The 27614-nt window shown below is 44.1% G+C and overlaps 3 protein-coding genes and 1 long non-coding RNA gene across 5 annotated transcripts in view; 1 reads left to right on the top strand and 3 right to left on the bottom strand.

The window, feature by feature from the left end:
• Positions 1-482: 482 nt before the first annotated feature.
• On the bottom strand, positions 483-1541 carry LOC133890333 (uncharacterized). Its single transcript, XM_062330738.1, has 4 exons — positions 1467-1541; positions 1048-1407; positions 765-941; positions 483-656 (listed from the first exon to the last, which is right to left on the bottom strand). Exons 1-4 carry the CDS (start codon positions 1539-1541, stop codon positions 618-620), a joined length of 651 nt encoding a protein of 216 aa, XP_062186722.1. The 3' UTR covers positions 483-617.
• A 3416-nt stretch (positions 1542-4957) lies between these two features.
• Positions 4958-27614, bottom strand: part of LOC133890435 (probable V-type proton ATPase subunit H) — a 58894-nt gene continuing 36237 nt past the window's right edge. The window contains exons 2-13 of the mRNA XM_062330805.1: positions 10759-10779; positions 10528-10592; positions 9367-9492; positions 8708-8810; positions 8523-8593; positions 7626-7693; positions 7431-7548; positions 7162-7323; positions 6853-6978; positions 6649-6774; positions 5752-5931; positions 4958-5489 (exon numbers count right to left, since the gene is read on the bottom strand). Coding sequence (XP_062186789.1) covers positions 5241-5489; positions 5752-5931; positions 6649-6774; positions 6853-6978; positions 7162-7323; positions 7431-7548; positions 7626-7693; positions 8523-8593; positions 8708-8810; positions 9367-9492; positions 10528-10557 — 1359 coding nt within the window. The 5' untranslated portion in view covers positions 10558-10592; positions 10759-10779 and the 3' untranslated portion in view covers positions 4958-5240. The remainder of the gene's footprint in view (positions 5490-5751; positions 5932-6648; positions 6775-6852; positions 6979-7161; positions 7324-7430; positions 7549-7625; positions 7694-8522; positions 8594-8707; positions 8811-9366; positions 9493-10527; positions 10593-10758; positions 10780-27614) is intronic.
• Positions 10784-13246, top strand: LOC133890438 (uncharacterized). 2 transcript variants are annotated; one of them, XR_009904038.1, is made up of 3 exons: positions 10784-11610; positions 11702-12723; positions 13111-13246. It is a non-coding gene; the product is annotated as an uncharacterized LOC133890438 (long non-coding RNA). The 2 variants fall into 2 exon arrangements; XR_009904037.1 differs by lacking the exon at positions 13111-13246 and having other exon boundaries at positions 11702-11758; positions 12260-12464.
• LOC133890436 (transcription factor UDT1-like) lies at positions 12010-13619 on the bottom strand. Its single transcript, XM_062330806.1, has 4 exons — positions 13383-13619; positions 13091-13261; positions 12458-12631; positions 12010-12341 (listed from the first exon to the last, which is right to left on the bottom strand). Exons 1-4 carry the CDS (start codon positions 13617-13619, stop codon positions 12264-12266), a joined length of 660 nt encoding a protein of 219 aa, XP_062186790.1. The 3' UTR covers positions 12010-12263.

The raw sequence follows: 27614 nt of genomic DNA, 5'->3' as shown, positions 1-27614 counted from the left end.
CCGGGCTACGGGCATAGCTCCTGGTTGAACGATGTTGTCTGTGCGGGCCCCAGGGGACCGAGAAGCGTGCCCACCCTGACGTGGCCTCATTCCTCACAGCCTCTACCACTCCTGCCGCCGACTTCCCCTATGGCTCCTGGCGCCACCTTCCCCCGCTAATCGAGACACCGTTGCCATGTGTAACCCTAGTCACCATCAAATAGATGAGCCGGACCTGAACTAACCCTAGTCACCGTCAAATGGATGGGCTGGACTGGTTCTCATCATTCGGGCCAGTCTATACGTTGAACTCATGAATTTGCACGATATAACTTCGATGCCATTTCTTTTTTGCCAAAAATATCCTTATACTACCTATACTCCTACCCATATACTACTCATACAACCTCTAGATAATGGGTAGTATTCTCACCGATTTTGATTGTCCGATCTAAAAAATGGATGACCCAAGTTACTCCAAAACTATCATAAAATTGCTCCTTCTGAAACACCACGCTGCATTTGCACAACAGCCTCACAAGTTCCACTTTGTGATCTACTTCTCCATTGCCCTTTATTTCTACTTCTTCGAGTGAACCCAACGCAACTTTTTGTGTCTTCCGATTCTCTATGAAACTTCACGGACATCTTGATGGCAACTTGCATGGATAATCATCCTGAAAAATAGATTTTAAAATGCAATATAAGACAAGTATCTCTCAAGAAAACCTTATAGAACATCTAAACCCCAAAAAAGGATTAATGAATTAATTAGATGCGCGTACCATACTAGAACTCAATTGCACCACAAGCTTTCTTATGCCAGCACATTTCCTAAGAAGATGTAGCATAGCTGGCTTAAAGGCATGCTCAATCTTCATCTCCACAAATCTTACCACCAAAACCTCACACTTGGCAAGTTTGTTTGTATCCTCCAAAAATCTCTCGTATTCTTGTATACCCTGCAAAAACCAAACAAGCAAATGAGTGAAACTTAACGCGGAGGAAAAAGGGGATTTTTATTCTCACAGTTCGTATGCGATATGCTAGCTTGACGCTTAGGCACACCTCTTCAACGTAGATAGTCAGGTCCAGCTCGTCGACGGTGTCCAATCGCCGCATCAAAACCGATCCGGGAGAGTCCGCTCCTATCTCCAGCCGCCGGAGATGGTGCCCGCCGGCTTCTGCAAGATGATGGCGGATCGGGTCATGGTCAAAGTTGTACCAGCACACCTCGGAGAGCTTGGGGGCAACGATGCAGAAGTCGCACGTGATGTGCGGATAGAATGCTTGGAGCTCCGGGGCGTCAACGTGGAGCCGACCGTCGAAATGCATGCTGATGTCCAGCCGCTCCAGCGAGCCGGAGCATATGGAGAAGATAGGAGCTCCATTCTGCAGGTGCAGGGTGATCCACTGGAGGACGAGCTCCTTGAGGTGCGGGCAGCGAGTAGGGACAAGACGCTTTCCAGCTCGCGGGTGTCCGTTACCCTCAGGGTGGCCAGCGCCTCGAACGCGCCGGTGGGGTGCAGCCTGAACCGTAGGGTGAGCCCCCGCAGGTCCATGTAGATGGATGTAGCCCTCTCACATAGGGGAAGCGCTCGTCCGTCGTCCCGGAGGGGTAGGGCAGCGAGACCCGGAGCTCCCCTGCGAGGCGATGAGCAACCACGCGGAGACGCGGTCGCCCGCGGGGACGTCGCGCGACCAGTACGGCACGGTGATCTCGAGGCGGCTGATTGTCGTCGCGGCGTGCACGGCCAGGGCGGCGTCGACGAGTTCGCTGCAGTAGCGGAAGGAGAGCTCGGGGAGGTCGGCGGTGCCCGGGAGGCGGAGCAGGACGCTATGGAGAATGTGGTCGGGGAGGCCGCTGATGCGGTCCACCCTGGCTCCGTGGCAGCCGTCAACGTCGCCCTGGGTACCGGGCCGGTCCTGATATTTGATGGCCTGGGACGAGATTAAAAATGAGATCCTATTAAATATAAATTTTAAAATATTTATGTATCGTATTGGCTCAAAACAATAGTTGTATTTTTTTATATCAAATAAATAGAAGTTGTATGTATCCTATGGAAAAACTAGCATGTCCCGATACACAATAACATAAACAGAGAAAACAAGATGTAGACGAAACATATAACTATATGATAGGGTAAAATAAAGACATACCGAAAAATAAAATAGCTTTAACACATGATTTTGCCATGTCACAAAGCGTGAGATTAAGACTGTGGCAAGCACATGGCATATACAAAGCTCTTGGATTGATATCAAGCAACCTTTTTTGTACCCCTGATGTTTTTCTTTCATATTTGAACTGTTGTCATAACCTTGACCCCTTATATCACCAATATTAAGACCAAATGATTTCATAGACTCAAGCAATACATTAAAAAGCCCAAACCAGATGTGTCATCCACCTTCAAAACCCCAAGAAAGTACTCTCAATTTTTGTTTTCGTCTTAGACATATTAACACATCGAACTATCAAAGTCATTTGTTTTTCATGACTCACATCAGGGGTACAGTTAAGAATAATGGAGAAATATTTGGCCTCTTTGACAATCTTTAAGATAGAATTTGTAACATTGGAAGCCAAAAGAGAAATCAACTCATTCTGAATTTTGTGACTGGGATAATGATAATGAATTTCATTGTTTTGAATACGCCTAATATGGTCTTGCATTACCAAATCAAACTCTGCAATCATCTCAACACAAGCTAAGAAATTACCATTGGTATCATTGTAAAGCTGCTCACTAGATCCTCTAAAAGCCATTTTTTTTTACCAAGATATTTAACAATGGCAACTATTCGAAACAAAACTTGCTTCAACCGTTCTTTCTCCTTTGTGATTTCCTGTTGGAAATCTTTGTCAATTGTTTCATTTTTGCCCAACCTAGTACTTAATTCATTCCAAGACATCATGCTAGTAATATGCTCCACACTAGTTTCATGTTCTTTGAGCCTTTCGCTGAGATGCCTCCAATCTCTAAATCCATTATCTCCTAATGAACTTTTGATATTGTTAGATTTGAAAATCTTACAACAGAAGCAAAACACTTTGTCAACATGCTTAGAATAAACCAACCATTTTCTGTCATGTACCTCTCCATTGCTCATTGTTCTAGAATAATGAGCATACGAAAAATGCTTTGAGTTAAATATAGATATCCATAGAAAAAAATGGTTGTTCATCAACACTAGCAGATGAATTAAATATATGCTCATGATCACTCACATTGTTATCATCCCCATTGGTATCAATATTTTCTTCTGTAGGGCATTGGTTTTCTGAATTCTCATTAGGTTGTTCCTCCATAACAGCTATCGCCAACTCATCCGGGATCTTTGAACTGCTCGTATTACTCTTAAAAAATCTGTCAAGAATATGCTGAAAATTAATTCAAGAATATGCTGAAAATTAAAAAGAAAATACATTAGTGGTTGAAAGACTACAAGTATCACCAATTAGATGATTAAGACGAGTTATTATCTCAACGATTAGATCAAATTGCCGTCTCACCGTTGTCTCCAATCACCAATTCGTCAACTACAACGACTAGATGAGCCATCGTCTCGGCGTCTTGCCGTCTTCCCGCTGAAAATTAAATCAAATTAACAATTGATGTGTATACTTAATACTTTGAGAATTGAGAATTAATCATGGACAAAACGACTATCGCATTCTGCATTCACCGGTCAGTCGGTCACCACTACTCAGTTACTCACCAGTCACCACCACAGTGCGGCTCCGGGAAGACGGGAACTCTGGCCGTCGGGACTCGGGCATCGCCGCGTCGGTACTCGGCACTCGGCGTCTCGGGCTCTTGGTGCGTCGCAGGCTCGCAGCCGTGGGCGGTGGGCGCGCGTCGGGCGTCGGCAGTCGGCAGACCGCAGACGGCAGTAGGCACCACGCGTCCACGCCTGCTCGGCAAGTCGGCAGTCAGCGGTGGGCACGTGGGACGCCGGACACGGCGCGTGGCGGCGTGGGCGTGGGCGACTGCGTGACGGCGTGGGGGCGTGGGTGCGCGTGCGCGTCGCATCATGTGGCGGCGTGGGCGTCTTGCGTCGCGTGTCGGGCTCTAGGAGTCTCGCGTGGGCGCGTGTTGAAGTCCCAACTCGCACGGTGGCCGGTGGGCCCCTGGGATTTGGAGGCCCGGGGCAGCTGCCCCGCTCGCCGCCCCCCCCCCCCCCCGGGCGGGGCCTGCCTGGGTACCATGGTGAGGTCGTCGGGGAGGCCGCTCATGCGCTCCGCCCCGCCTCCGAGGCAGCCGTCGACGTCGTCCTGATTCGTTCCCATGATTCGATCTCGGGTCGATTTCAACTCCCCTTCGACTCGGCAACTTCGATCAGCTAGCGGCGGACGGCGACTTCAATCTGCGCTGCTCGATCTGCCCACGGTTCTTATCGATTTGACTCAGTCTGGTGTGTGCATGATTCTGTTACGGACTTGGATTGGGGATTGCATTGTGATCCGTACCAATGATTGGATCGTGTCGATCGATTTCAACTCGCATTGGTTCTTGGACTCGGCAGCTTCACTCAGCTACCGGCGGACGGCGAATTCAACAGGCCCGAGCACGCGACTGGGCTCCAGGCCGTACCGCGGCTTAGTCTGCTAAGTCTATCTATACTTCTATAAAATATATAATTTTTTAAAAGATTCGATCGATCCCTATCATCTACTAAGTTAATCAAACGATCACCATATAAAATTGAATCATATTTCTCATTTCAAAATTACATTTAACGAATAACAGCCATAGACAATTATGAAATTGATCATTTATCAACAGTAAGGTAGTGCTTGCACTAACGAATAACACTGCAGTTAAATCACTCTAATTTATTTATTTCTAGTCTAAAAAATTAAAGAGTAAAAAAATCAGAAGAGACCAAAGGGTTGTACAAGCTCTGCAGGAGAATAAACTGGCATACTTATCTCTGGAACAATTACAAACAAGTAACCACCGACACCATGTACACGAATAATGTTGTCGAGTAGAATAGCAGAAACATGTACATAAATTGTCTTTTTCACCTCGGAGAACACCGTTCAGAGGAACAAAAGAATAATCAAGCCCATATACACTTTATTACATCGAGAGAGGTATGGCTGATTAGTTATTATACATCGGTTCCGGAAATCAAATAGGAATACGGTATACTGGACAAGAATTTTTTTGGTCTTTCTCAATCATGTTCCGCCATTCTGGAAAATGGCATGGGGTTCTCTGGATCTAAATACAAAAAACTCCTCGGTCTCAAGCTTGCAGGAAACTAGCGTACTTCGCACCAAGGAAGAGCCTCTGCACGCAGAGTAGCGCATTTTTCCTCACTTCGGCATCGTCATGGTTCATGAGCTTCATAACTCTGTCCTTCGCCTTGAGGTCTGCCACCACTATTCGGCCCGAAGGGTGGTACTGAAGGAACTGTGAGAGGTCATAGCAGGCCACAGCAAGAGCAGTTGTATCAGTTGATGTGTCGATGATTGTCATGAGGACACGTAGAATCTGCAAATTTGAAGGTGTCATTCCATCAGAATTATAGAGCAAAAAACGATCCAAATTGAACTTCAGAAAATAGCTTAGATTTGAATTGGAGCCCAAGTGGCATTATTCTCTTTTTTCTGTTTTCTTTTTTGAGCGACAAGTTTGCATGGATTGAAATGCCCTGAAACGGGCACAAGCATAAAAAACCTCCAGATGTTCCTCTGGCAGTTCCATAAGATGTTTAAATGAGTTTTTTTTTCATTCAGGAAAGGACAAGGCATACCTGGAAATCATTTTCTTCAAAATTGTTAATGTTCTCACGCCAGAAGATTGGATCTTTGTGCATTGGAGACCAGTCAAGATGACCAAGAAGAACTTGCTGCTTGTACTTCTCAAATGAACTCAGCTTCTTAAGGCTGTCTTTGAGTCCTACTTCTAGTTGATTCAGTGCATCTAATAAATCCTGGGTGGACAGGTAATAGCAAACGTTGTTAGTGCAAAAGAGATTACGTGGAAGCTCAACTGAATACATAACAGTCTTGATATATCCACATGTATCTATGCTTGCATAAATTTCACAAGTCCCAATTTCTGAAGCTGCAACTAAGGAACCTCCATTATATACTACAGATGGTGAAAATGTGTGTGATTCGCAATGTCACAAGTCATCAACTCTTTGTAGTGTTATCATGCGAATTTTTCTGTTCTAACATGGTTGCATTGGGGAGTTGGAGAGCAGATCACACACAAAAGTTCAGCAAACATGAAAAGGAACTATGAGGAGAGGACTCAGTTTGTAGTTACAGTTCAAAGTAATAGAAACAACATAGATGCTTAAATTGAGATAAATTCAGAACATATACATTTTTTTTAGTAAATTGTACTTTGCCCCTAGGTCTTTTGCCTCAACATTCAGAAAACCCAGGTTTAAGCACTAACCCCAGTTTTAATAAAACATTCTGAAACTTGAATAGAAAAATGCATGACAAAGTGAAAATTTCCTTTTCCTGAACCATTAAAAGGATTTCTATTTCAGATGGTTGATTTTTAAGAAAGCATATGCTTGTCAGTTGACAATTTGAAATTTTTTTCTATTAAAACATCATGTGTCAGATATAAAGGTTCCATGCATAATTTCCTATGGAATATTTAAACACCAAAGGTTTGGGAAGGTCCTCACCTCATCAGTCCATGCTTGAGCTTTCAAATTCTGTACTATCTGTGGCAATCCAAGATCGATCATCTGGGCAGCAAATGCACCCTTTGCCAGCAAATTACGTAAGGACATGACGACAACTCTGACAACCTTCGATTTTTCTATAATGTTAATATTTCTGATATGAAATAAATGTACATTCTAAGGCATAAAAACTACAAACCTCACCTTCTCTTTTGTAGAACTTTTGACAACCTCTACGAGTCTTGGCATAACCCTAGTAGTGGACAAATAATCAACTGCTGCATCATAAAATGATAAGAGCCAGATGCAGAGGCAAGTTTCATAGAGGAGCTGCACAACACAGAACAAGAAGGAACAAAGATGGACAATTTAGTTCAACAATCATAGAACACCAGACAGTTATGCTTGTTATCTGTAATTGAACTTCTAATAACCCTTCTAAATGAGACATATCTCCTCAAGGATATTTGCTTAACACTTCCATCTTATATGATTGAGGGCCTCAGCAATCACCTGAGTCGACTGTTGTGTGGAAGCTGGAGATATTAAAGGAATGAGCAATTTCACACCATCAGCTTGAACAAATATTGACCTAACATATGGTTCTTTTAGCAAACTGGACAGGCAATGGATAGCAGTAGGAACAGAGCAGTTCGGGTGGGTAGGATTCCTCAGCTGTAAAACACATCAGACTGGTTCAGGACTCCTGAATGGTAGTTTCATAGCATAACAATATATAAAGACAAAGCAATGATGAACTAGAATAATTCACGTGTTCTGACCTGAGAACAGAGCCAATCAACCAAACCTCTTAACACATCCTGCGTTGATGTAAGCTTGCTCTTTGAATTTGAAGCCTCTCCATTTGGAAGCATGCTATTCTGAAGCTTAGGTTGCGCACTATAATAAAAGCAAAGTAAGATTCTACAGATCAAGAAAATTCACATGACAAGCATTTGAATCTTAACAGAACTTACCTTATTATATGGGTCAATATCTTACAACTTTTTTCTTGTACAAACCAGTTGCCTTTCCACAGCAATCTGAAAATTGTAATTTTGTGAGCTAAATATGACAGCCAGAAGACAAAGTAAAATAGAAGAGGCGCCGGGGGGGGGGGGGGGGTGTAATTTTTTTCTGGATGAGGCCATTCCACTTAGCATGGTGCAAGATGAAGTGTTTGGTTGATAGGACAGTCTAGTGACCAAGATAAGGATAATTTGAACCGCTGAAGGGGTTGAATGGTGGGATTGTGGACGATATGTGGTCTCCAGGAGAAAAAGGTGGGATCTATAGGGAATTCCCTGATTATAGTTCAACCATGTCGGGTAGCACCACACACAGGATGGGCTTATCCAAGCTACTAAACTGCCACTATATGTCAAATGTTCATAAGATGATAAATTAACGTTCTCTTTGGTTTGACAAACAACCTCATCCAAGAGTCATACAAGACTACAGGATACTGCTTGATTAGTGAATTGGAGCCATCTAATGATCTGCTAATGCAAGCTTTAGTTTGGTTAGTCGAAAGAAATTGCTAGAATTTGTGGAATGTGGTCATTCTGCAAAATCTGTTGTATGACCCCATTCAACCCACAAAATTAGTGTTCTACCCAATACAAGATGGCTGAACTCATCCTAGTGTGAAGGTGTTCCTCAAACAAAACAGACCATGAGGTGCAGAAGGTGCCCTGTTCTAATAACAAAGTTTTGTCATCCGCCAAATCCCTTTCCAAAAGGATGGTGGAGGCACAAGAAACTAGTCACGTTGTATGTCAATCTATTTGCCCAGTGGATGAAATGTGCGGATTCCTTCCAATAATAAGATTAAAAAATTATAGAAGAATTAAGCAAATAGAGAATACTTAACTTAAGAAAGGCTCATAAATATCTTCACCAGACAGAGATTTGTCATAGAACAGTGCAGCTCGTTTAGGATTTGCTGAAAAACAAAGGTAGCAATAAAATGTAATATAAATAACTCGTAGCCCAAATGGTCTAATGAAGCAGATGCATATTTTTCTTTACAAAAAAAAAAGGATGAATAGTTGCGCACTTGCAAGCATATCATCAATGAGGGCAAGCACATATTCCACAGTTTCTTCCTTGGAGATGCTCCGCAAGATATTCAGGAAAACTCGAATGTAGGCTGGCCCATCCTGTAAGAATAAAGTTTTAAGGATCCTTCTGTTATGAAACTAACTGAGGATAACCAATCACAAGCATAGAGATTTACCCAAGTGAATAAATAAATTTTGTAAAAGTCACTTAAGCAAATAGAATGTAATATTTTTTGAATGACAAGTATAAGGCAGTATAGACAGTAAAAATTATCTGAGCGGAAAAGAGAAAAAGGCAATTGTTCAAATAGGACTTGTTTAACCACAAAGCTATGAAATGTTGAGTACACACCCCATCTAACACACTGAATAGATTTAGACAGAGAAAAAAAATGAACCACTAATATGCAAATCCGATCACCTCATCAACTTCACATGTAAGCTAAAAGCAGAGTCTTGAAACCCAAATTCGTAAGGATAAGAAACTCAAAAAAAAAAAAAGAATGAGAAAAGGATAACATTGTGACCATAAGGTGCAGACAGCACTAATGACAGCATACTACTAAATCTGAAAGATTGCAAACAAAAGGGAGCGATAGAATAGTGCTTAAGCTTTTTTACCCACACAATGATTTAGGATGACAAAACAACGCACCTCATCAAGTAAAGGAGCTCGCTCGCTTTCTGATTTGTTGTCATAGCGCTTTAAAAGCTGGAGGCATGTCCCAGAAATCAGCTTAGTTGACATGTAATGCTCCCATGAAATGTCCCGTTTGAGAACCTTGAAATACAATACCAGAATCCACATATGTTAATAAAAAAGGACAGTCTTCCTTTCTGTAAATGTAATGCACTAACACATGACAAGTAATATATCAATGCTAGAAAAATATAAATTTCCCATGAACTTTATCAACAAGAATTGACAGTATCGGTAGTTCAGTACCAATTATTATAATAAATATGATGCATATCCAATACAGAAAGCAAATAAAAAGGTTCAATGTTGCTTAGAACCTAGACCCATCTCTGGAACAAATAGACCAGAAGATTTTGCCCAACAAGAAAGATAACCTGTAGTTCTTTATTACGCAACACATTTTTTGTTGTTTCCCGGTTGTTGTTTATTTCTTCCGATCCCATCCGAGTTAAAATTCTATCTGCTAATTGACACAAACAAGCATAATAGGTATTACAGTTCCTGGCAAGAAAAAAAAGGAGGCATTACAGTATGCCATCGTTTGACATCTATTACAGGTGTGCACATTTGCCTGGAAACAGAACTCTTGTCAATCTCAAGTGGGCAATCACCTAGGATATCTGCCTGGACTGATTTTGTACTGTATTAACCCCACAGTTTAGTTATCCATCATTTTTAACACGATGAAAGTAGGCTATATCCTCCTAGACTGTGCCTCAACCTCAACCATACAGAAACAGCACGCCATTTTTTCTTTTAAGTAACAGAAATCCCATCTCGATCGCAACAGGTTTAGCAGAACATAATGGATTCACCATGGCTAGAGTACAGTCTGGAGTTAGCGCAGCAAAATGCCAGCCTATGTTGAACGTAAATGGGTGAAAGAAATCGAATATACTTCCAAGTACCATTACAACATCATCTGTCTAATTTTACTCGTTTGGCTGCTCAATCGCAAAGCGCATCATTTTTAGACAATACAGACTCTAAATGTGCGGCACCTGAACCGACCCACATACCCAACAAATTGTAAAGACCCAGCACACGGAAGCTAGCAAGCATCAACAGTTCAGCACTAGAACAGGTTCGGGCAGGTAAACAATCCCAGGCACTGACCTGCTCGGTGGTGAGCTCGGCGCGATCCATCGCGGCGGCAGGTCCAGGACCGCCCCCGAACCTACCTGCAAGAGCAAACACGGGTCAGATCGGAAGCCGTCCCCCTTCTCTCACCGCTCGCCGATCAGATCGAAGCGACGGGGGCCCGGGACCGGAAAAATCCCGCGAGAGATCGCGCCGGCGAGTGTAGAATCACGAGAAAGATCGGATTTTTATTCGCTTTCTGCTCACCTGTCGCGCGAGGGGAGGCGGCGAGGCGGAGGAGGGGATCGGGAGGCTCGCGGCGACGATGGGGAAGCCGAGCGAAGGGAGAAGAGATCTGAGAGAGACAGGGGCGTAATTGGATGAGAGCGAGACGAGTGGCCGAGTCCTCACGGGTGTGGGGCCCACGTTACATGGCCACGTGGAGGAGTCGTGCCCCGCTGCGTCCGCGCCTGAGCGCCATCCATCCGGCCGCGCGAATCTTGAAGCGATTTTTATTCTATTTTATTCTATAATTTGTTTTGTTTGGGGGCCTAGGAGTCGGTTAGCTTCTTCTCCCTCCCCTGCCTCCTCGCCGTGAAGCGCCGCCGAAGCCGGCGGTGAGGGTCGGGACGTGAGGAAGTCGACGAACTGTCGCCGGATACAATTCTCGTGGCCACCGGCGAGATTGCCATGATGTGAGATGGAATCACCGAGGAAACCTCGAGAGGAAGAAGAGGAACTCTGATTCGATTCATTTCGTTGATCCCCTTCTCGATGCTCCTGGCCTCTCCTTTGTAGCCGAGCCAATCAAATTGGGATTTACGGGATGTCGAAGCTGTCACAGCCAAGGCCGAATTTTACAGCTCTAAGTCGAAGGGATAGATCGATCAACCCGCAGCGAGGCGCTGGCCGGGGACCGACGTCTCTGGTACCATCTGTCACACCGCCGGTGGCTACGGGGTGTGACAGTGGCAGCCTGCGGTGGGGAGTTCGTCGGCGAACCTTCGACGCGGGCTTGCTCGTGAGGAGGGCCTCTCCACGTTCCCTCAGCTGCAAGGTGCCGCCGCTGTTCCGGTCAGGCTGCCACCTTGGATTGAGTTCGGTAGAAATCGTGCAATGGTAAGCTCCTGATTTCTTGATCCTTTTGTACCCAAGAGCACGTTCTTGGTTTCCTTGGGACCCAATGAATCCTAGAAACTCATTCATGCAGGTTTTGGTCCTGATTGAGGTGGCATGAAATTCGGTTGAAAACATGGTCTGCGTCCAGGTATTCGTGTAACAGAATTTGACAAAACTTGATACTATGATTTTAACAAATACGACATTATGCATGACTGCTTTTCTATGGCAGCTTAAATAATCACAGCCCAACATCCGTAAACTGACCATTACTACATACTCTGCAATCTTAATTTCAAGTGTTGCGTGCATGAATTGGTACTGCACAGTACACACAAAGTTTCCACAGGGCATTTAAGATTTAAGGAAAGTGACAAAAAAGAAAAATGCTAAAGAAGATGATGAATTATGGATTTGATTATAGGTTTGTTCACAATCACAACTTACAAGTTCATTTGTTTCGGGTAACTCACAAGTTCATTGTGCCTTGTGTTCAAGTCCAACACAAAATCCGGTCTTTTCGTGTCAGTTTTATCACTTAGACGTGTACCCTTGTTACAGTGCCAACACAAACGCTTTACCACTAGAGTTCTTCCTCAAAATTCAGATTTTTTTTGCACTGAAACATGTGAACTCTATGTGTTATTAGAAACTCAGTTGCTTGGGACCTCCACAATGCTGGACAGAAGGCTCCTTAGCTCCACCATGACAACATCCTGCTCACCCTTCACCTACACATAGAAACAAGAACAAATTTAACCACTGGAATACTCGCAATGACAGATTCAACAGATAGGTAAAAGCCGCAATGTTCTGCAGCAGTCAAGTTTCTTGAGAATCAGTTTACCTCAATGGAGAAGACGCTCTCTGCATAACCGTAGAATGTAATCGTGCTCAGGCTGGTGACTTGCGCATTGTAGCTGCAGAGTGCTTCCAGTACCTTGGTGAAGACGCCGGCCTTCTTGCAGAAGATCTTGAGGTGGTACTTGTATGGCCCCAGAGGAACCAACTCCACCTGACCCTGTAGACATATATAATATAGTGAGTCTGTGAGGAGTCAGCACTCAGTAGTATACTACAGCTGAACTTTCTGGTGAAAATGGCGATGAACAGGTAACCGATGTCTCCAAATTCATTCTAAGAAACTTCAGAGCTTAACCTCTGTGTAAATGATAGGTTGATAGTTGAAGTTACACAATTTTATACTAGATCAAGTAAATAAGAGTCTAATCGAATACAAAATATATCAATTCAAGCACTTGGTGTTGATCATCAAAATTGAAAAGTTCTAGATCAGTATATTGCAAAATTGTGGTAGAGTTGAGCAATCATATTCGATGAAATGCGCCACTGGTTGGTCTGAATTTGAGGTTCCAGAGGTGCACGGCACTCGATTCTGGAGTCCAAAATTGTCCTGATATCCTCCTTCAACCAGTAGATAACTATTCCGGTAGTATTGATTATTGGCAGCAGATACTACCTGATACTGCATGTTTTCAGTGGGGGCGAAGGATTCGGAACACGACGCGCTGCCCTGCTTCTCCCAGGCCTCGCCGGGCGAGTCGGCGAGCTGGCGCTGCAGCTCAAGGACCTGGTTCTGGAGCTTCTTGATGTGGTCGATCGCGTCCGACAGGGTGGACTCCTTGCTCATCTGAACCAGCAGAGAAAATCATCGCAACGCATCAGGGTGACTGAATTTTTCAACTCATCTGATGTGCATCGCTGAATGGCGGGAGGAAGAGGAAGCATCATCATTTCAACATGATCATTACCTTGGTGATGTTTGGCACGACGGCCCTGAGCGCGAGGATGTTGCTGTTGAGCCTGTCGCGCCTCCTCCGCTCGGCATCCAGGTTCTTGGACTTGTACTCCGTCGCCGGCTGCCCGTCCCCGTGGGCCCCCGCATCCGCTTCCTCCTCCTCCTCCTCGCCGCCGAAGTTGAGCACCGACTCGACGAAGTCCTCCGCCTTCACCTCCTCGCTGCCGCGCGCCCTCTGGCGGCGCGTCATTGCTCCGCCTCCCCGCGCCGAACCACAAGGGGATTGGGGAAGCTCAGCGCAGCACAGCTCCCACTCACCCGATGCCCTGCACACTCTCGGGCCTGCAGTTGCCGTGGCTTATAAGGACGGGGAGGCTGAGGAATCTCACGAGGAAAAGGCAACGCAGAGGCAGGACTTGAACGCAAGTGAGATGGCGATGGTCCCGCCCTTGTTCCCGGGGAGTTGGTTGGAGCAGAGCGGCGCCTGCCTGACTGACTGCCTGATGGGTTGCACTTGCTAGTCCGGTTGGTTAGACCATCTTCAATTATATTTATTTTATTTTATTTTATTTTGTTCTTATTTTTTTATTTTCTTTTATCTCTAACAGCTTCACTTCGAATGAAATGACGAAAGAAAAGAAGAGAGAATTTTATCTTAAAATGAATGATTTTAAGAATTCTTTTCGTGATAGAAACCGTGAAGGAACGAAAATTCCTTCATGATAGTATTTTCGTCCTCGAAGTGAAACCATTGAAAGTAGTCTTATGCTGTGGAGTGTGGACTTGCCGTCATAGATTTCAATTTCATTTGACAATATTTTTTTTACCGACGAAAAGACTGATATTCTATGAAATTTTAGTTATTATTCGTCCTCTATTACGTGAGTTCTTATATATCAGCGAATTTTTTTTAGAATTAGATATTTTATCAAATATTTAATGAAATTTAATCTCTGCTCGCCACTGGCACTGAGGGGGCTCCCCTGGTAACCGAAAGATGCGAAGCCTTGAGGTGTGGTTGGGTCATGGGAATTCAGGAGGAAAAGGAGCAAAGATCATGGGAGGGTCATGAAGATATCAGGCATATTGGATCATAGGGGCGTGCAGAAACAAATGGTAGAGTACGGCGGCAAGATCTCCGAAACTATTTTGTTCTCGCTTTTGCAGCAACGTCTGGCAGACATGTACTTGGTGGTCCTTGGTGAGCTCTTCTTTAGCAAATTGGTAACCGAAACATGTGATTTGATGATTGGAGGGTGTGGCTGGGTCTGTGTAGGATCATGCATGGGAATTCGCAAAAGGCAGGGAAAAGATCTGGATCGTGAGGATAGCCAGGCATATTTGGTGCACACAGATGATGCAGCAAGATCTCTAGTCGAGTGTAAAAGGCCTACTGTATTTGAGCAGCCTTCTTGGGTTAATTTGCTACGAAGCATGGGAAATTGAATATCCCATTTGCAAGCTCGCACAAATTGTTTTTTTTCTTTCAGCTCTGTTTTTCTCCTCTTTGTCGGTGATTTCTCGCGCTAAAGAAAAACACGCAGATTTTTCGTGCTAGTTCTTAAAAAGACTCGAAATCGTGGAATAAGTAGAGTTGAGAAATTCTCCCCCAAGATTGAGGGAACAACACATGCCTTATTATTTCAATCAAACAACACAAGTTTCCCAGGCGCAACACATCAAAATTATCTGGCCTCCTACGTGCCTCGTTTGTTTCCGTTTTCATATGGTTTTAGTTGTGGGCATGGGGTAGCTGAGGACTAGCAGCTGTTTGGGTTCCGTCACCAAACTGACAACAGAAGCATAAGAAGTCTTTGCAGAACCAGCTGGTATAGTTGTTGTCATCGTTGATGCATGGCTTTTCGCAGGTGCTATCCTTTATGCAGCCAAGGGTAATCGCCGGAATGCAGGTCCTGGCGTCCGACACACCAACCTCTTCTGCACCAGTGAAACGAATCGAGGTTACAGGAGATAATTTTAAGCACTTCGCTGACAAATTATTTGGTTGTTTACCAAAGGATCCTTGAGAAGCAATGCATGAGAGTTTTCAGAGACGAGAGATGCGTATATACCAGATGACAAGGCAAGCAGCATCAAGAGCCAAAACCACAGCAAGGCTTTGTTTGTTCCCGCCATTGCTTTCTACTCTGACGAAGTTTCACTTCGATCCTGCCGGTAAGTTTCTTGAGCAGAGGTGTATGTTTTGCGGTGTTTGAGCTGCATCTTGCGATGGGTATATAAAGTCAAAAGGGTTGGGGATAAATTGGCAGCGTGCGCTGTAATTAATATTACCTAATATACATCATTCTCTGTGCATGAATCCATGGACTAACCAGTATTTATTCGGGAGATTTTGTGGGGTATAAACATTAAACTGGAGGATTTTGGTACAGTGTGCATCCTTATCTGGTGCATGAATCCAGGAATTAACCAGTATTTTTTAGCGAGATTTTGTGAGGGGTATAAACATTGACTAACCAGTATTTATTAGGGAGATTTTGTGAGGGGTATAAACATGGAACTGGAGGATTTTGGTACAGTGTGCATCCTTATCTGGTGCATGAATCGAATTAACCAGTATTTTTAGGGAGATTTGTGAGGGGTATAAACATTGAACTGGAGGATTTTGATACAGTATACATCCTTCTCTGGTGCATGAATCCATGAACTAACCAGTATTTATTAGGGAGATTCTTTGAGGGGTATAAACATTGAAATGGAGGATTTTGGTACAGTGTACGTCCTTATCTGGTGCGTGAATCCAAGAATTAGCCAGTATTTTTTAGGGAGATTTTTTGTGAGGGTATAAACATTGAACTGGAGGATTTTGGTACACAATAAAAATATAAAATCACTTCCCTCGGTGATCATACACAGGTTGTAGTACTAGTTAATATTGTCTTGGCTGGAGATGTCTTTGCTCTTTCAAAGTAGCTTCATATATCAAATCGTCACAATTAGTTATTAGCAAATAATTCACAAGTATAGCATGGGAATTCGATCTTGTACCTTTCCCGGTATGGTATATATCATTTGTCCAGTCCATGCTGTCTTTGATGTCCCCGTAGCTAAAGTACTATGGGAAACACCGATATGTTTCCCTTGCCACACGGGATACACCGCAATTTCGCTGCATCTCGACCGAAACCACAAGGGAAATTTGCCAACACACACGGGGAAATCCACAATTCTGTAGAGCTCATAAACCTATCCTCTCTTGCCACCAATCTCAAAGTCCAATGTAGGACAATGCGCCTAAGGGAGTATCCACTTAAAGCTTCCAAATTATTCTTCTTCCAAGTGTGTCATATAAGGATCTGATTTTATTTTGCCATATATGCATAAATTAGCAGTGATAAAGATAGCAGTAAAAGGCATGTGATGATTCAATTTATCTGAATCAAAAATATGGCAGGTTGGGCCCAAAGCGTGAAATGCCAAGCCGTATCTAGTTTGGACTAATTAACTAGGCTAGACCCAATAGGGAAGCCAGCAATTAGGGTTGGACAAAAAGCTCAAGACTCACGAGCTAGTTTAGGCTTGTGGAGACGAGGTGAGATGGGGCTTAGCTCAGCTTGTTGTCCAAACGAACCGAGCTGGAGCCACCTTACTGGCTCTTCTCTGAATCGAAACGAGCCTGAGCTAGCTCGCGAACCACCCACAAGCCAGACCGAGCCCGTGGACCCTCGGCTCGGCCCAGCAGCCAACAGGCAGCAGCCCAACACTCCATCTCTAGGCCTCCAGCATCGTAGCCCACAGGCAGCAGATACGTAGCTCCAGGCCTCCAGTCTAAGTCCCAAACTCCCACATGACTCTGCTTCTGATCTCCTCCCTCTCTCTCTATGCAGGTGTGACACTGCGAGTTTGTAGTGTGTCGGCGACGGTGGCGACCTAGTGGTCTGGTGCCTGAGCGGCTTACGAGCAAGGGCGGGGGTCCCGAGAGGGTGGCGGGCAACTGGGAGTGCCCGTCGCAGGGGGTCATGCTTGGCTGCCGTAGTGCCGACCTCCCTGGGGAAGACCACTAACATCGAGCAAATCCTGCAGGCCACCGACGACATCGAGGACGATATAACATTCTGAGTTTTAGCATTTAGATTATAGCAAAATTACTCCTTTTTTAAAAAACTAATTATTTAAAACAACATAAAATCAAGAAAATATATATTTGAATATATATATATATATGCATGTATGTATATATTCAGATATATTATTTTGGCTAAGTATTCTAAAGAGAACAAAATTAATTTCTAAATTAATCCTTGCAATAAATTTATCATATGCATTCTGGTTTATTCAATTCAGCTGATTTCCAAATTAATTCAATTCTTTTGAATTCAAAACCTCTCCAAAAGTCAGGAGTTTCAAATCCAAATTCTAATTCAAATACTCATATTGAATTATTGCCAAATTCAAATTCAAATCCAGATTCAAATAAATCTATTTGAATCTTTTCTAAATCAATTCCAAAATCTTTTCTCTTCTTGGGCTGCCTCTGTCTTTCTTCTCTCTGCGCAACCTAGTAACGCGAACCAGCCGGCCTGGCGTTCATCCACCCTCTGCGCACGCGTGGGCCGTCGCGACACACTCCCCCCAACCTAGCTCCCGTGCTCACCTGGCCCAAAACTCATACGCACGCATCAGCCTACAGCTACGCACTCACCCGCTCTCCTCTTTCTCACCGACGCACGAGACCCACGCCGCCCGCTCTCTTCTCGCTCCTCCAACACACGTGCACTGTGTTGTTGCTAGTCGCCACTACTGCTGGTGCATTCAATGCCATTGACAACTTCAGTGCTCTCTCTCCCTCTCCAGCCACTCCCCCCCTCTCCCTGCTCTTAGCTCACGTGCACCAAAAAGCCTGGCGCACCACGACTTTGGTGACCGTGCGTGAGGAAGGCCGGTGCAGTGCCGCCGCCGCCATGCAAATTCTAGTAGGTGCTACCACCGAGACACGCATCACGCCACCTCACAGCTGCCACCTCCTGCTCCCCCTCCTATAAAATAGGCACGCTGACCCCCTTTTCCCTCTTCTCTCTCCCATCTGCATCTCACCGCCGCTGCTACCATGCCGTCACTGCCTCTTCCCCGTGAGTATCCAAGGAGCAAGAGGAGCTCACCGTCCACATGTGGCTTGCCCGTCTTCATCCAGACGTCAGGAGCAAGCGCGCGGACCCAAGGCCAAGCAGTCCGCCACCGCTATAAGCTTCTCACCGTCGGCTGTCGTCCTTTCCTTCACAGTCTCTGAGCTCGGGAGCTTCCCTAACCCTCCTACTCCCCCTAGGTAGCCTTTTTTCACCATGTGACCCACCTTCGCGTGGCGAGGTTGGTCATGGGATTTTTTCCCCATCGTCATGTTGTGGTCACAATCGGCGCTATTCCTTGCCCTCTGTTGAGCCGGCCTTTGTGCCTTGGAGCTTCCTAGAATCAGTAGTTGTAGGTGTTCAGCTCGAAGAGCACAAGTAATGAATATTAAGTTGAAGAAATAGTTACATGAGTGCATATTGATGATGAAGAGATATATGATCAAGAGCAATGGTAAATCAAAGGGAATTACAATGATAGGTTACTTCGTCACATTGATGGTATTCTTAATCAAGAAAAAACAAAATTGATCAAGGGCTTAGCAATTCAGGAAAAATCAACATGGAAGCTTGTTTGACCACAAGATTGATATAAAAGTAAATATTCAAGCAGGGATCATGTTATTGAAGAAATGGAATTCAATGAATGCATATTGTTGATGTGAGGCAAGTATTGGCCTAACGCCGAGGGGCCGATCAAGGCCATAAGTAGTCATATATTGTCAAGCATCAAATCATTGTTGAATCATAAAATTTTAGGTGGCTTGAGAATGTCAATTTGATTCTTGACCATATGTGTTTAAGAATCCCAAATCACAAGCTCAAGGAGGACGTGCTCAAGAAGAAGAGATAAGAAAAGGTCACACCCTCATGAAGTGAAATTGAAAAGTAGTGGCAAGTTGAAGTTGACCAAGCTCAAGAGGTTGAAATAGATTTCACATTTGACCTTTAGTATAGGTATTTCTCTCTATCAAGAGGGATGCAACATAGACTGATTTGACAAGTCTCGGTGCTCAAACTAATCAAACCTAAGTATTAAATTGAGTGAAACAATTGTCATAACACTTGCACCTAATGGTCTTGGAGCTTGTTTTTGGTTGGGATGGATAGCTCTACAAATAAACTTTCTGTAGAGTCTAAGATCATCGAAATCGGAGTTTGTAGTAAAAAGTTATAGCATTTTCACTACGGTGACCTGGGCTGTTTTGTTAAGTTACGGAGTGCCCGCACTTTTTTGCAGAGGATTCGCATTTTTGCGGAGGGTCCAAAAATTCCAAGTCTAACGGCTAGTTTTTTTAAATAACGTCTAGTTGTGTTAAAGTCCGAAGGGTCCACAAATTTTTGTGAAGACTCCGTACCTTTCTGACTGTAACGGCTAGTTCTTATGTGTGGGGTATTTATACCCCTTCCTTCATTTGGAGGTGGTTTTGATGCTAGTGCTAGTGTTTCTCACATCCACAAATAAGGCAAAGGTTTGTAGAGCTCTTTTTAGCCCCTCTTTGTGAGGTGTGTACATGATTTGTGAGAAATCCTAAGAGTTAGGTTGAGAGATTGGTGTTTGAGAGCACAAGAGGGAGCAATCCGTCCTTTACCACTTGTAGGCTTCGTCAAGCAATTCGTGAAGCATTTGTTACTCTTGGAGGTGAAGTCTCCTAGACGGCTAGGCGTCGCCCGACGAGCTCCCATACTTAGCCATGGGAAAGTTTGTGAAGGTCTATCTCGCCTCCGCAAGAGAAGAGACCAAGCTAGTGGATCGAGAAAAGCGGATGAAAGAGACCTGAATCCTTGGAGCTTCCTCAATGGAGACATAGGATTCACGATGGTGAATCCGAAGTCTGGGAAATAGATCTGTGTGTCTCCACTTCAGTTTGTTTACTTTAGAGTTCTTGCTTTGGTTTGTGCTTTCCACTAGATCTACTTGGTTGTGCATACTTATGAGTGCAGGTGTTTTGTGGATCTGCTAATGGATACCTCACGATGCATATCACCAAGTTTGGTTTGAGCTAGAACTCATTAGACGTAGTTTACATTCGAGCTTCCTCTGTTTTTGTGGAAGGTCCGTAAAAGTGCAGAGACTATGCATAAGTGCAGAGAGTCCACAAAATTTGCGAAGACTCCGCTTTTGACTAATCCACTACAAGTTTATTTGAATTGCAAGGAAATGCCTATCCATCCCCCTCTAGGCGACATCTCAATCCTTTCAATTTTCTGTTCCATCATCGTCTTACGTCGTTCTGACCGTGCCTGCCATCGGTAAGCCCCAAAATGAGCCCCCCTAGTCTCGAGTAGATGCCCGACATGTATTCATCGTTGTGAAACCCTAGCGATAGTGCGATTCCGGTGAGCCTCCGGCAACGTACCACCACAATTCCTCGTCACTGGCCTCTATTCCCCTCCGTCGCTGTTCTGCTCTGCCAGCAAGCGCACGCACACAGCTGGGCCTCTGGCCTTGCTGGCGTGGCTCAGCCGCTGGTGGACTAGCCTGCTAGCGTAGCCCAGCAAGCCCGAGGCCATCCCCCGTGGGCCAGCCTCCGCCTAGGCCCACAACGGCCTTAGTTGTTTGCTCGATGGGCCAGCCTCTGTTCAGGCCCAAGCCTAGACTCAATCCCATTCTAGCCTAGCTGAGGGTACTATTCTGTGGGCCCCACCCATAAATAGTGTTATTTTGTAATTTCTATATTTAATTTTAGATTAAATCTTCCTGAAGTCCTAACTTCTCCGTTCTGACTTCGATTCTAACGATTCTTTCGCATAAATTCATCTAAATTCAAGATCTATCTTTTTATCACATTGTGATATCCATTAGGGCTCATTTGATATTCTATTTTGTGTTATTTGATTCTTCTTTAGTATAGGTCATCGTTGATCATAATCGTGTTTGCAGAGCCGAAGGAATTCATAGAGGAACCAGAGAACCCCGACTTCAACCAAGGACTAGAAGAAGACTTAGAAGAAGGCAAGATCTATCCCCTTGATCATTTGAACCCAAGTTTTCAAATTATCTGATTGATCAACTTAAAATTGGACTTATCATCACATGTGCTATGTATTGTGCTATTTCAACTGCTTGAAGTAGTTAAATCATATCAAACAGTTGCCATGCCTTAAACATCATTATCCTGAATCCATGCCACCCTAGGATTACCTGTCATTATCTATATTACTATCGTACAATGCCTTAATGCGGTCACATTCACACACTAGCTGCCTATGGCTTTGGGTTGTTGTTCTGTTGTGCTTTTGCTAGCTTGTTGGCCAGGTTTGTAATGTACCCTATAGTTTAAAACCTTTCGTACTGTTGTAACCTTAATAATTTTATATACGATGTATGATTGTGATGCCATAATTGTTATACTATGTGTATAAGTTACTTGATCCAGAGATTGATACAAGAAGCATAAGTGATCCCAGGAAAGGGTTCTTACAGATGAGACCCTAACGTCGCTCGAATCCATGTGTGCCCCTTAACACTCCCCTCGAATATGTGATTTGGCACTTGTGCTGTGAATCTATAATGTTGTGTTGTGAAACTGTGATTTGGCAGGCTTGCGATCCCTCGGGAGCTAGCTCGAGCCAGCAACTGAGCCAAGCCGAGTTGGCTTTTTAGCTTAGTTTACAAACCTAGCCAAGCCAAGTCGAGCCAGCACTTCATCGAGTTTTCACGAGCTGAATCGAGCCAGGTTCAACTCGGCTCGTTTCCAGCCCAACCAGCAATATCATGTGGCGTTCCCTTTCTGGCGCCTGTGTCCACCTGGGGGTGGCCAAATAGCATGGGAAGGGGTGGGAGGGGAATTCAAACGTACGCATATCTCCAACCAAACTTGGCGGACCCCATTTTCGAGTTTTATGAAAGGATTAAGATATTGCCTAGAGGGGGGTGAATAGGCGTTTCTCTGCAATTCAAACAAACTTGCAGTGGATTAGTTAAAAGTGGAGTCTCCGCAAATTTTGGGGACTCTCCGCACTTCTATGGAGCCTTCGCACTTATGCAGACCTTTCGCAAAAACAGAGGCAACTCGAATGTAAACTATGTCTAATGAGTTCTAGTTTAAACCAAACAATGAGATATGCGTTTGGAGATACCCACTAGCAGATCCACAAAGCGCTTGCACTCACAAGTACGCACAATCAAGTAGATCTAGTGGAAATCACAAATCAAAGCAAGAACTCAAAAGTAAACAAACCAAAGTGGAGACACAAAGATTTGTTTCCTGAAGTTTGTATTCACCACCGTGAATCCTACGTCTCCATTGAAGATGCTCCAAGGAGCCGGGTCTCTTTTAACCCCTTTCCTCGATCCACTAGCTTGATATGTTCCCTTGCAAAGGCGAGATAGACCTGAAAGTGCATCTAGGCCCCCTATGTGGGTTTTGGATAATTGATGACAAAAGATTAAGGGGCTAATGCGTTTATTGAGGTAATTAACATGTTTTAGTTCCATTGGAGAAGTTAAACGACGTTGGCATCCCTAAAAAGGAAAAGAGAAGATGCATGTAGTTAATCATTAGGTTTAAATTATTTTTATTTTTGAACTTGAGTTTAGCAATGCCGTTCTATCAAGAGGGATGAGTTTAGGTTGACTTGAAGATGTCTCAGTGCTCAAATGACTTTTTTAGACCAAATATGAGAGACATAATCACCCTACGGACACGGGAAAAGTTTTATTGTTTATTTGCACCTGGAGTGTCCGAGCTGACCCTGAGTCTCCGGGTTGCCGGAACCTCTGGGTAAGGCTCCGGGCAGGGTGCTCGTGTAGTACCTAAGTGTTAAACCCGGATTCTCCAAGTTGTCCTAGATACTTCAAATTTTGGTCAATGGCCTAGAGTCTCCGGGTTAAACTCCGAGTTAAGCTCTCTGTTTGGGCTTGAGTGCATAACCCGAAGTCTCCAAGTAGACCCGGATACACCAGGATATGGTGAAGGTTCGGACCCTCCAGATAGGTCTCCGAACAGAGGTCTCTGTGAAGCTTTTGAAGTCCAACCTGGATACTTCGGGTTAGTCAAAAAGTACTATAATGACTAGTTTTGGGGGGCTGGGTTTAAATACCCCCTTCCCCTTCTCATTCATTGCTGTTGAACCAACTCGAAACAAAAGACTTCATAGCCTCTTTAGAGCCCTCCCACTCCTCTAGTGCATTAATTCTAGCAAGGATTTGAGAGTGTGGGTTGGAAAGTGAGATTGAGTGCTAGTGAGCTTAAATCTATCTTTTGAGCACTTGAGTTCTTCATCAAGCCATCGACTCGCATTCGTTACTCTTGGAGCTCCGAGCTCCTAGATGGTTAGGCGTCACCCGGAGAGCACCCAAGCTTGTGAAGTGCCCCGGAAAGTTTGTGAAGGTCATCCTCACCTCCACAAGGGAAGAGGAAGGTTGTGTAAGCCCCGAGCTTGATCTTTGTGGTCGCTCAGTGAGGATAAGGGTTGAGAGAGACTCGGCTCTTTGTGAGCACAGAGAAGTAGGTTCGTTGGATCCGAACTTTGGGAAATAAATACTTGTCTTCTTTACTTTCTTGCATAACTTTCTTGTTCTAGTTGATCTTTTGGGCGATTTGCCTCAATCTACTTGTTTGTGAGTTTGTGACCGCAAGTGGTTGTCGAAAATAAGCTCATACATTAATTAGAACATGTGGTAACTGATAGAATCAACTAGATTTGCTTAAATATTCATAGTTTTCGATTTCCTGTTATTTCTGGACTATCCGGGTTCACGTAGAGTATCCGGGTCCTGTACAACCCGGAGTCTCCGGATTGACCCGAAGTATCCGGACTATGTAATCCGCTGTGAAGTTTTAAATTTCAGGAAACGCCTATTCACCCCCCCCCCCCTCTAGGCGATATCACGTACATTCAATTGGTATCAGAGCCTAACCTCCTATATTGATATTTTTCTCACAATGTGGCTTGATATACTGCATGCAATTGATTGTTTTAGCTTTGTAGTTTTGATAGCTAGAGGTTTGCAAAAATTTCTTTTGAGTGCTATTTTTGAAAATATTTGATTCTTTGATCTTATGATCATAATTTACTACTTGTGATCATAGCTTTGTCTTGTTGTTTGTTGGCTGATCACAAGTGGTAAAAATATCTTATATGTCCAACAATCCATCTCCCAATTATCCTCATCGAATCTCATCTCCAAATTCTGTCTCAGCCTTTCTCTAGAACCCGGAGGGTTCGGCCTAGCCCGGAATATCTGGATTCTGGAGGCCCTTAGGCTCTGCTGGCTCTGTCGAGTTGACAGAACCTGGAGTCTCGGGGTCCACTAGGATACTCCGGATTCTGTCACTCAACCTGGAGTGTCCGGGTTCCCCTCAGGGAGAGCTTCTCGGTTTGGAGTTTAAATCCAACCCGGAGTCTCCAGGTTATCCAGTCTATAACTCCACCCTGAGACACCCGAAGTCTCCGGGTTATCCAGTCTGTAACCTCCACCCTGAGAGAATACCTCTTCATTACATCTTTTCAACTCCTTTCTCCCCCTTCCACTCTGGTGATCCTCTCCTCTGGCGATCTCAAGCTTTGATCATGGGATTCCAAAGTTCTTCACCTAGAGACTTCCTCCGGTGCTCGGATTCTCCGACCTACCCTATGGATCATCTTCGAGTACCTCGTTTAACCTAAAGATACATCTCAAGTTCGATCCACCCGATCTCTCAATACCATGCCTTAGAGTCAAATCCCTTTGGTAAAGATGCTCTATTTTCTTCCTAGATTCACATATCTTAAGGGCTTGCAAATGCATTAGACACATCCTTCTTCAATTCATTCTTGATCAAATCTTCTCGTATCTCAAGCATATCTTTCATGTGTATCTCAAGACTTCTTAAGATGGGAGGAGATCGTTTTGTTGGTCATGCATTTCACCAGAGAACAAAAGCCAGGCATGATCCGCTAGCACAAAGTGATGCTCCTCCGCAGGAAACTGAGGGCAGTGGCAGTAGCAATGGCAGTGGCAACCGTGTGGACATGGTCGCGTTTGCAAGGTTGGTCGGAAGATATTGGTCTCATCAGTAGGTATTCACATTAATGAGCCAGCACCAACCACAAATGTGCCTCGTGGCAGAACAAATATGCAAGTAATAAGAGGGAGAGGAAAAGGAAAGGTTGTGGCCTCCGGTTCAAGGACTCAAAGGCAAGATGACATTGAAGAGGAACAAGAGGAGCAAGAGGAAAATCCTGTTTTGGACCCTTTGAAGCTTTATAGGCCCTACAGGACATGCAGGAAACCAAATACCTAGAGCGGTAGTTGATTACATGAAGAAATCAAGCAAGTGCAAGAGAGATAGATATGGAGATCCTTTCTTATATGAGAAGAATGTGTCAGATCATCATTTTTGGAATGATTTCCAAGCAGATTTTTATGAGACGGTGCCCTCAGAAAGAAGAAGTCAGTCACTCCAATGCAGTGGATAGATTAGGATTACATGGCAAATAAGGATGATCCTACTTTCAATGAAGTAATTTCAGCTTGTGAGGACAAAAGGGTCAAAAACATCATGGGTCTAAAGTGTGATTGGAGTGTGGAAGTCATAGTGCAGTTCTATGCCCTCTTTACTATGACCATGAGGAAAATCAAACCATATTTTGGATGATCTAAGAAGAGCAATACAAGATCTCATATCAGACTTTTGCTCGTTATCTTGGATTTGATGTCCGTGACACGAGCAAGACAAAGATTCATGTTGAAGAACAACTCTCCACCGAAGATATGGATTTTATGTATGAAAATCATGGTGAAGTGACATATGGCTTAACCAAAGGTATGAGGCCTTTTTACAAGTGTCTAAATTCCTTGTTTTGTCTCACTTTAAATCCTAAAAGTGACGATGCCACTATAGTTCAAGGTATATCAAGAAATTTACTTGCTAGAATGTCCAATGAAGGTGATATGTTTAGTGTGGTGGACTTTCTTTGGGAGGAAATCCACATTACCTCCTACACACCTAGCAAGAGTTGTGCCTATACACTATACATCATGTACATGATTGAAAAGGTCACAAAGAAAAACTTCTTCAAGGAAGTGGAGCATGAGCCCTATAGGATGAGGTTAGTGAGCTCCAAGTCAACTTCATCCATTCCACCGCCGCCTTCTTTGGCTCCTCCAAGGTCGGCTCCTAGTGAAACACAAAGGGTGGCACCAAGATGAACATCTTCCTCACGTGGCTCTCCATCTTTTATCAAGAATGCACTCAATGCTATTTTCAATGTCTGCACTCATAATGTCGTGAAGATAAAGGAGCACAAAGATAAGACCAATATGAGGTTGAGGAAGATTGAGGAGAGGCAAAAGACTATTTATACTAATTTAAAGATTAAGCCTCCTTGCTCTTCAATCACCTCTGAAGAAGAAGTAAGCGAGCCTGAAGCCTTTGAAAACCCGTGGGCTTGGTATGATGAGGCCTAGGATGCTGCAGGAGGTGCTGAAACTTCACATGATCAATGAGAAGAAGAAGATACCAAAGAAGAGGAACAAGACTTGGAAGGCGCCAAGGAAAGCACTCCTGAAGAGGATGATGGTAGCGACAGTGGAGATGGGGATGGGGACTATGAAGAAGGCAGCGAGTAGATCTTTGTCTTTGATTCTCTTTCTTTTATGTGTTTGATGCTAAAGTGGGAGAGAAATTCTTGAGTTAGCTCAATGCTGTTGAAAGGATCTAATGGTCCTAGAGGAGGGGGTGAATAGGGCATTAATAAAAAAAACTAAACCAACTACCGATTTCTAGAACAAGGAGCAACCTTAGCCTAGAATGTATAAAAGCAACTAGACGACCTAGCAAGCTAGAAAGATAAGTACAAACATGCAAGCATATAGAACATAAGTAAAGTGCAGAATTGAAACTTGCATGAAGGAAATGCTAGAAGAAAAATGCGGAATGTAACAAGAGTAGGAAAAGAGGACACCGAGTTTTTTCCGAGGTATCAAAGAGTTGGCACTCTCCACTAATCCTCGTTGGAGCATCCACACAAGGATGTCGCTCCCCCTTGAGTCACTAAGACTCAAGTGCTCACTAGTGATTACCACTTCTCTATCTTCGGGTTGGAGGGCATTAAACCAAGTACACAAGCTTCCCGGGGCTCCCACAAGACCTCCAAGATCTCACCGAGAACACCTCCAATCTCCACGACTGGCTAGGTGTTGTCAACCACCAAGAATAACAAGCTAACTG

This window comes from Phragmites australis, chromosome 14, assembly GCF_958298935.1.
Source record: "Phragmites australis chromosome 14, lpPhrAust1.1, whole genome shotgun sequence".
NCBI classification, from domain to species: Eukaryota; Viridiplantae; Streptophyta; class Magnoliopsida; order Poales; family Poaceae; genus Phragmites; species Phragmites australis.
This window is presented reverse-complemented; position numbering and strand designations above follow the sequence as displayed.

What these genes read in the sequence shown, in the direction of transcription:
- LOC133890333 (XM_062330738.1), bottom strand. Translation starts at nt 1,541, where the DNA reads ATGGACCTGCGGGGGCTCACCCTACGGTTCAGGCTGCACCCCACCGGC. An exon ending in TGACTATCTACGTTGAAGAG is followed by an intron (nt 942 to 1,047) that starts GTGTGCCTAAGC and finishes TGGTTTTTGCAG; the next exon opens with GGTATACAAGAATACGAGAG. An exon ending in TGCAATTGAGTTCTAGTATG is followed by an intron (nt 657 to 764) that starts GTACGCGCATCT and finishes TCTATTTTTCAG; the next exon opens with GATGATTATCCATGCAAGTT.
- LOC133890436 (XM_062330806.1), bottom strand. Translation starts at nt 13,619, where the DNA reads ATGACGCGCCGCCAGAGGGCGCGCGGCAGCGAGGAGGTGAAGGCGGAG. An exon ending in CTGAAAACATGCAGTATCAG is followed by an intron (nt 12,632 to 13,090) that starts GTAGTATCTGCT and finishes ATATGTCTACAG; the next exon opens with GGTCAGGTGGAGTTGGTTCC. An exon ending in AGAGCGTCTTCTCCATTGAG is followed by an intron (nt 12,342 to 12,457) that starts GTAAACTGATTC and finishes TTCTATGTGTAG; the next exon opens with GTGAAGGGTGAGCAGGATGT.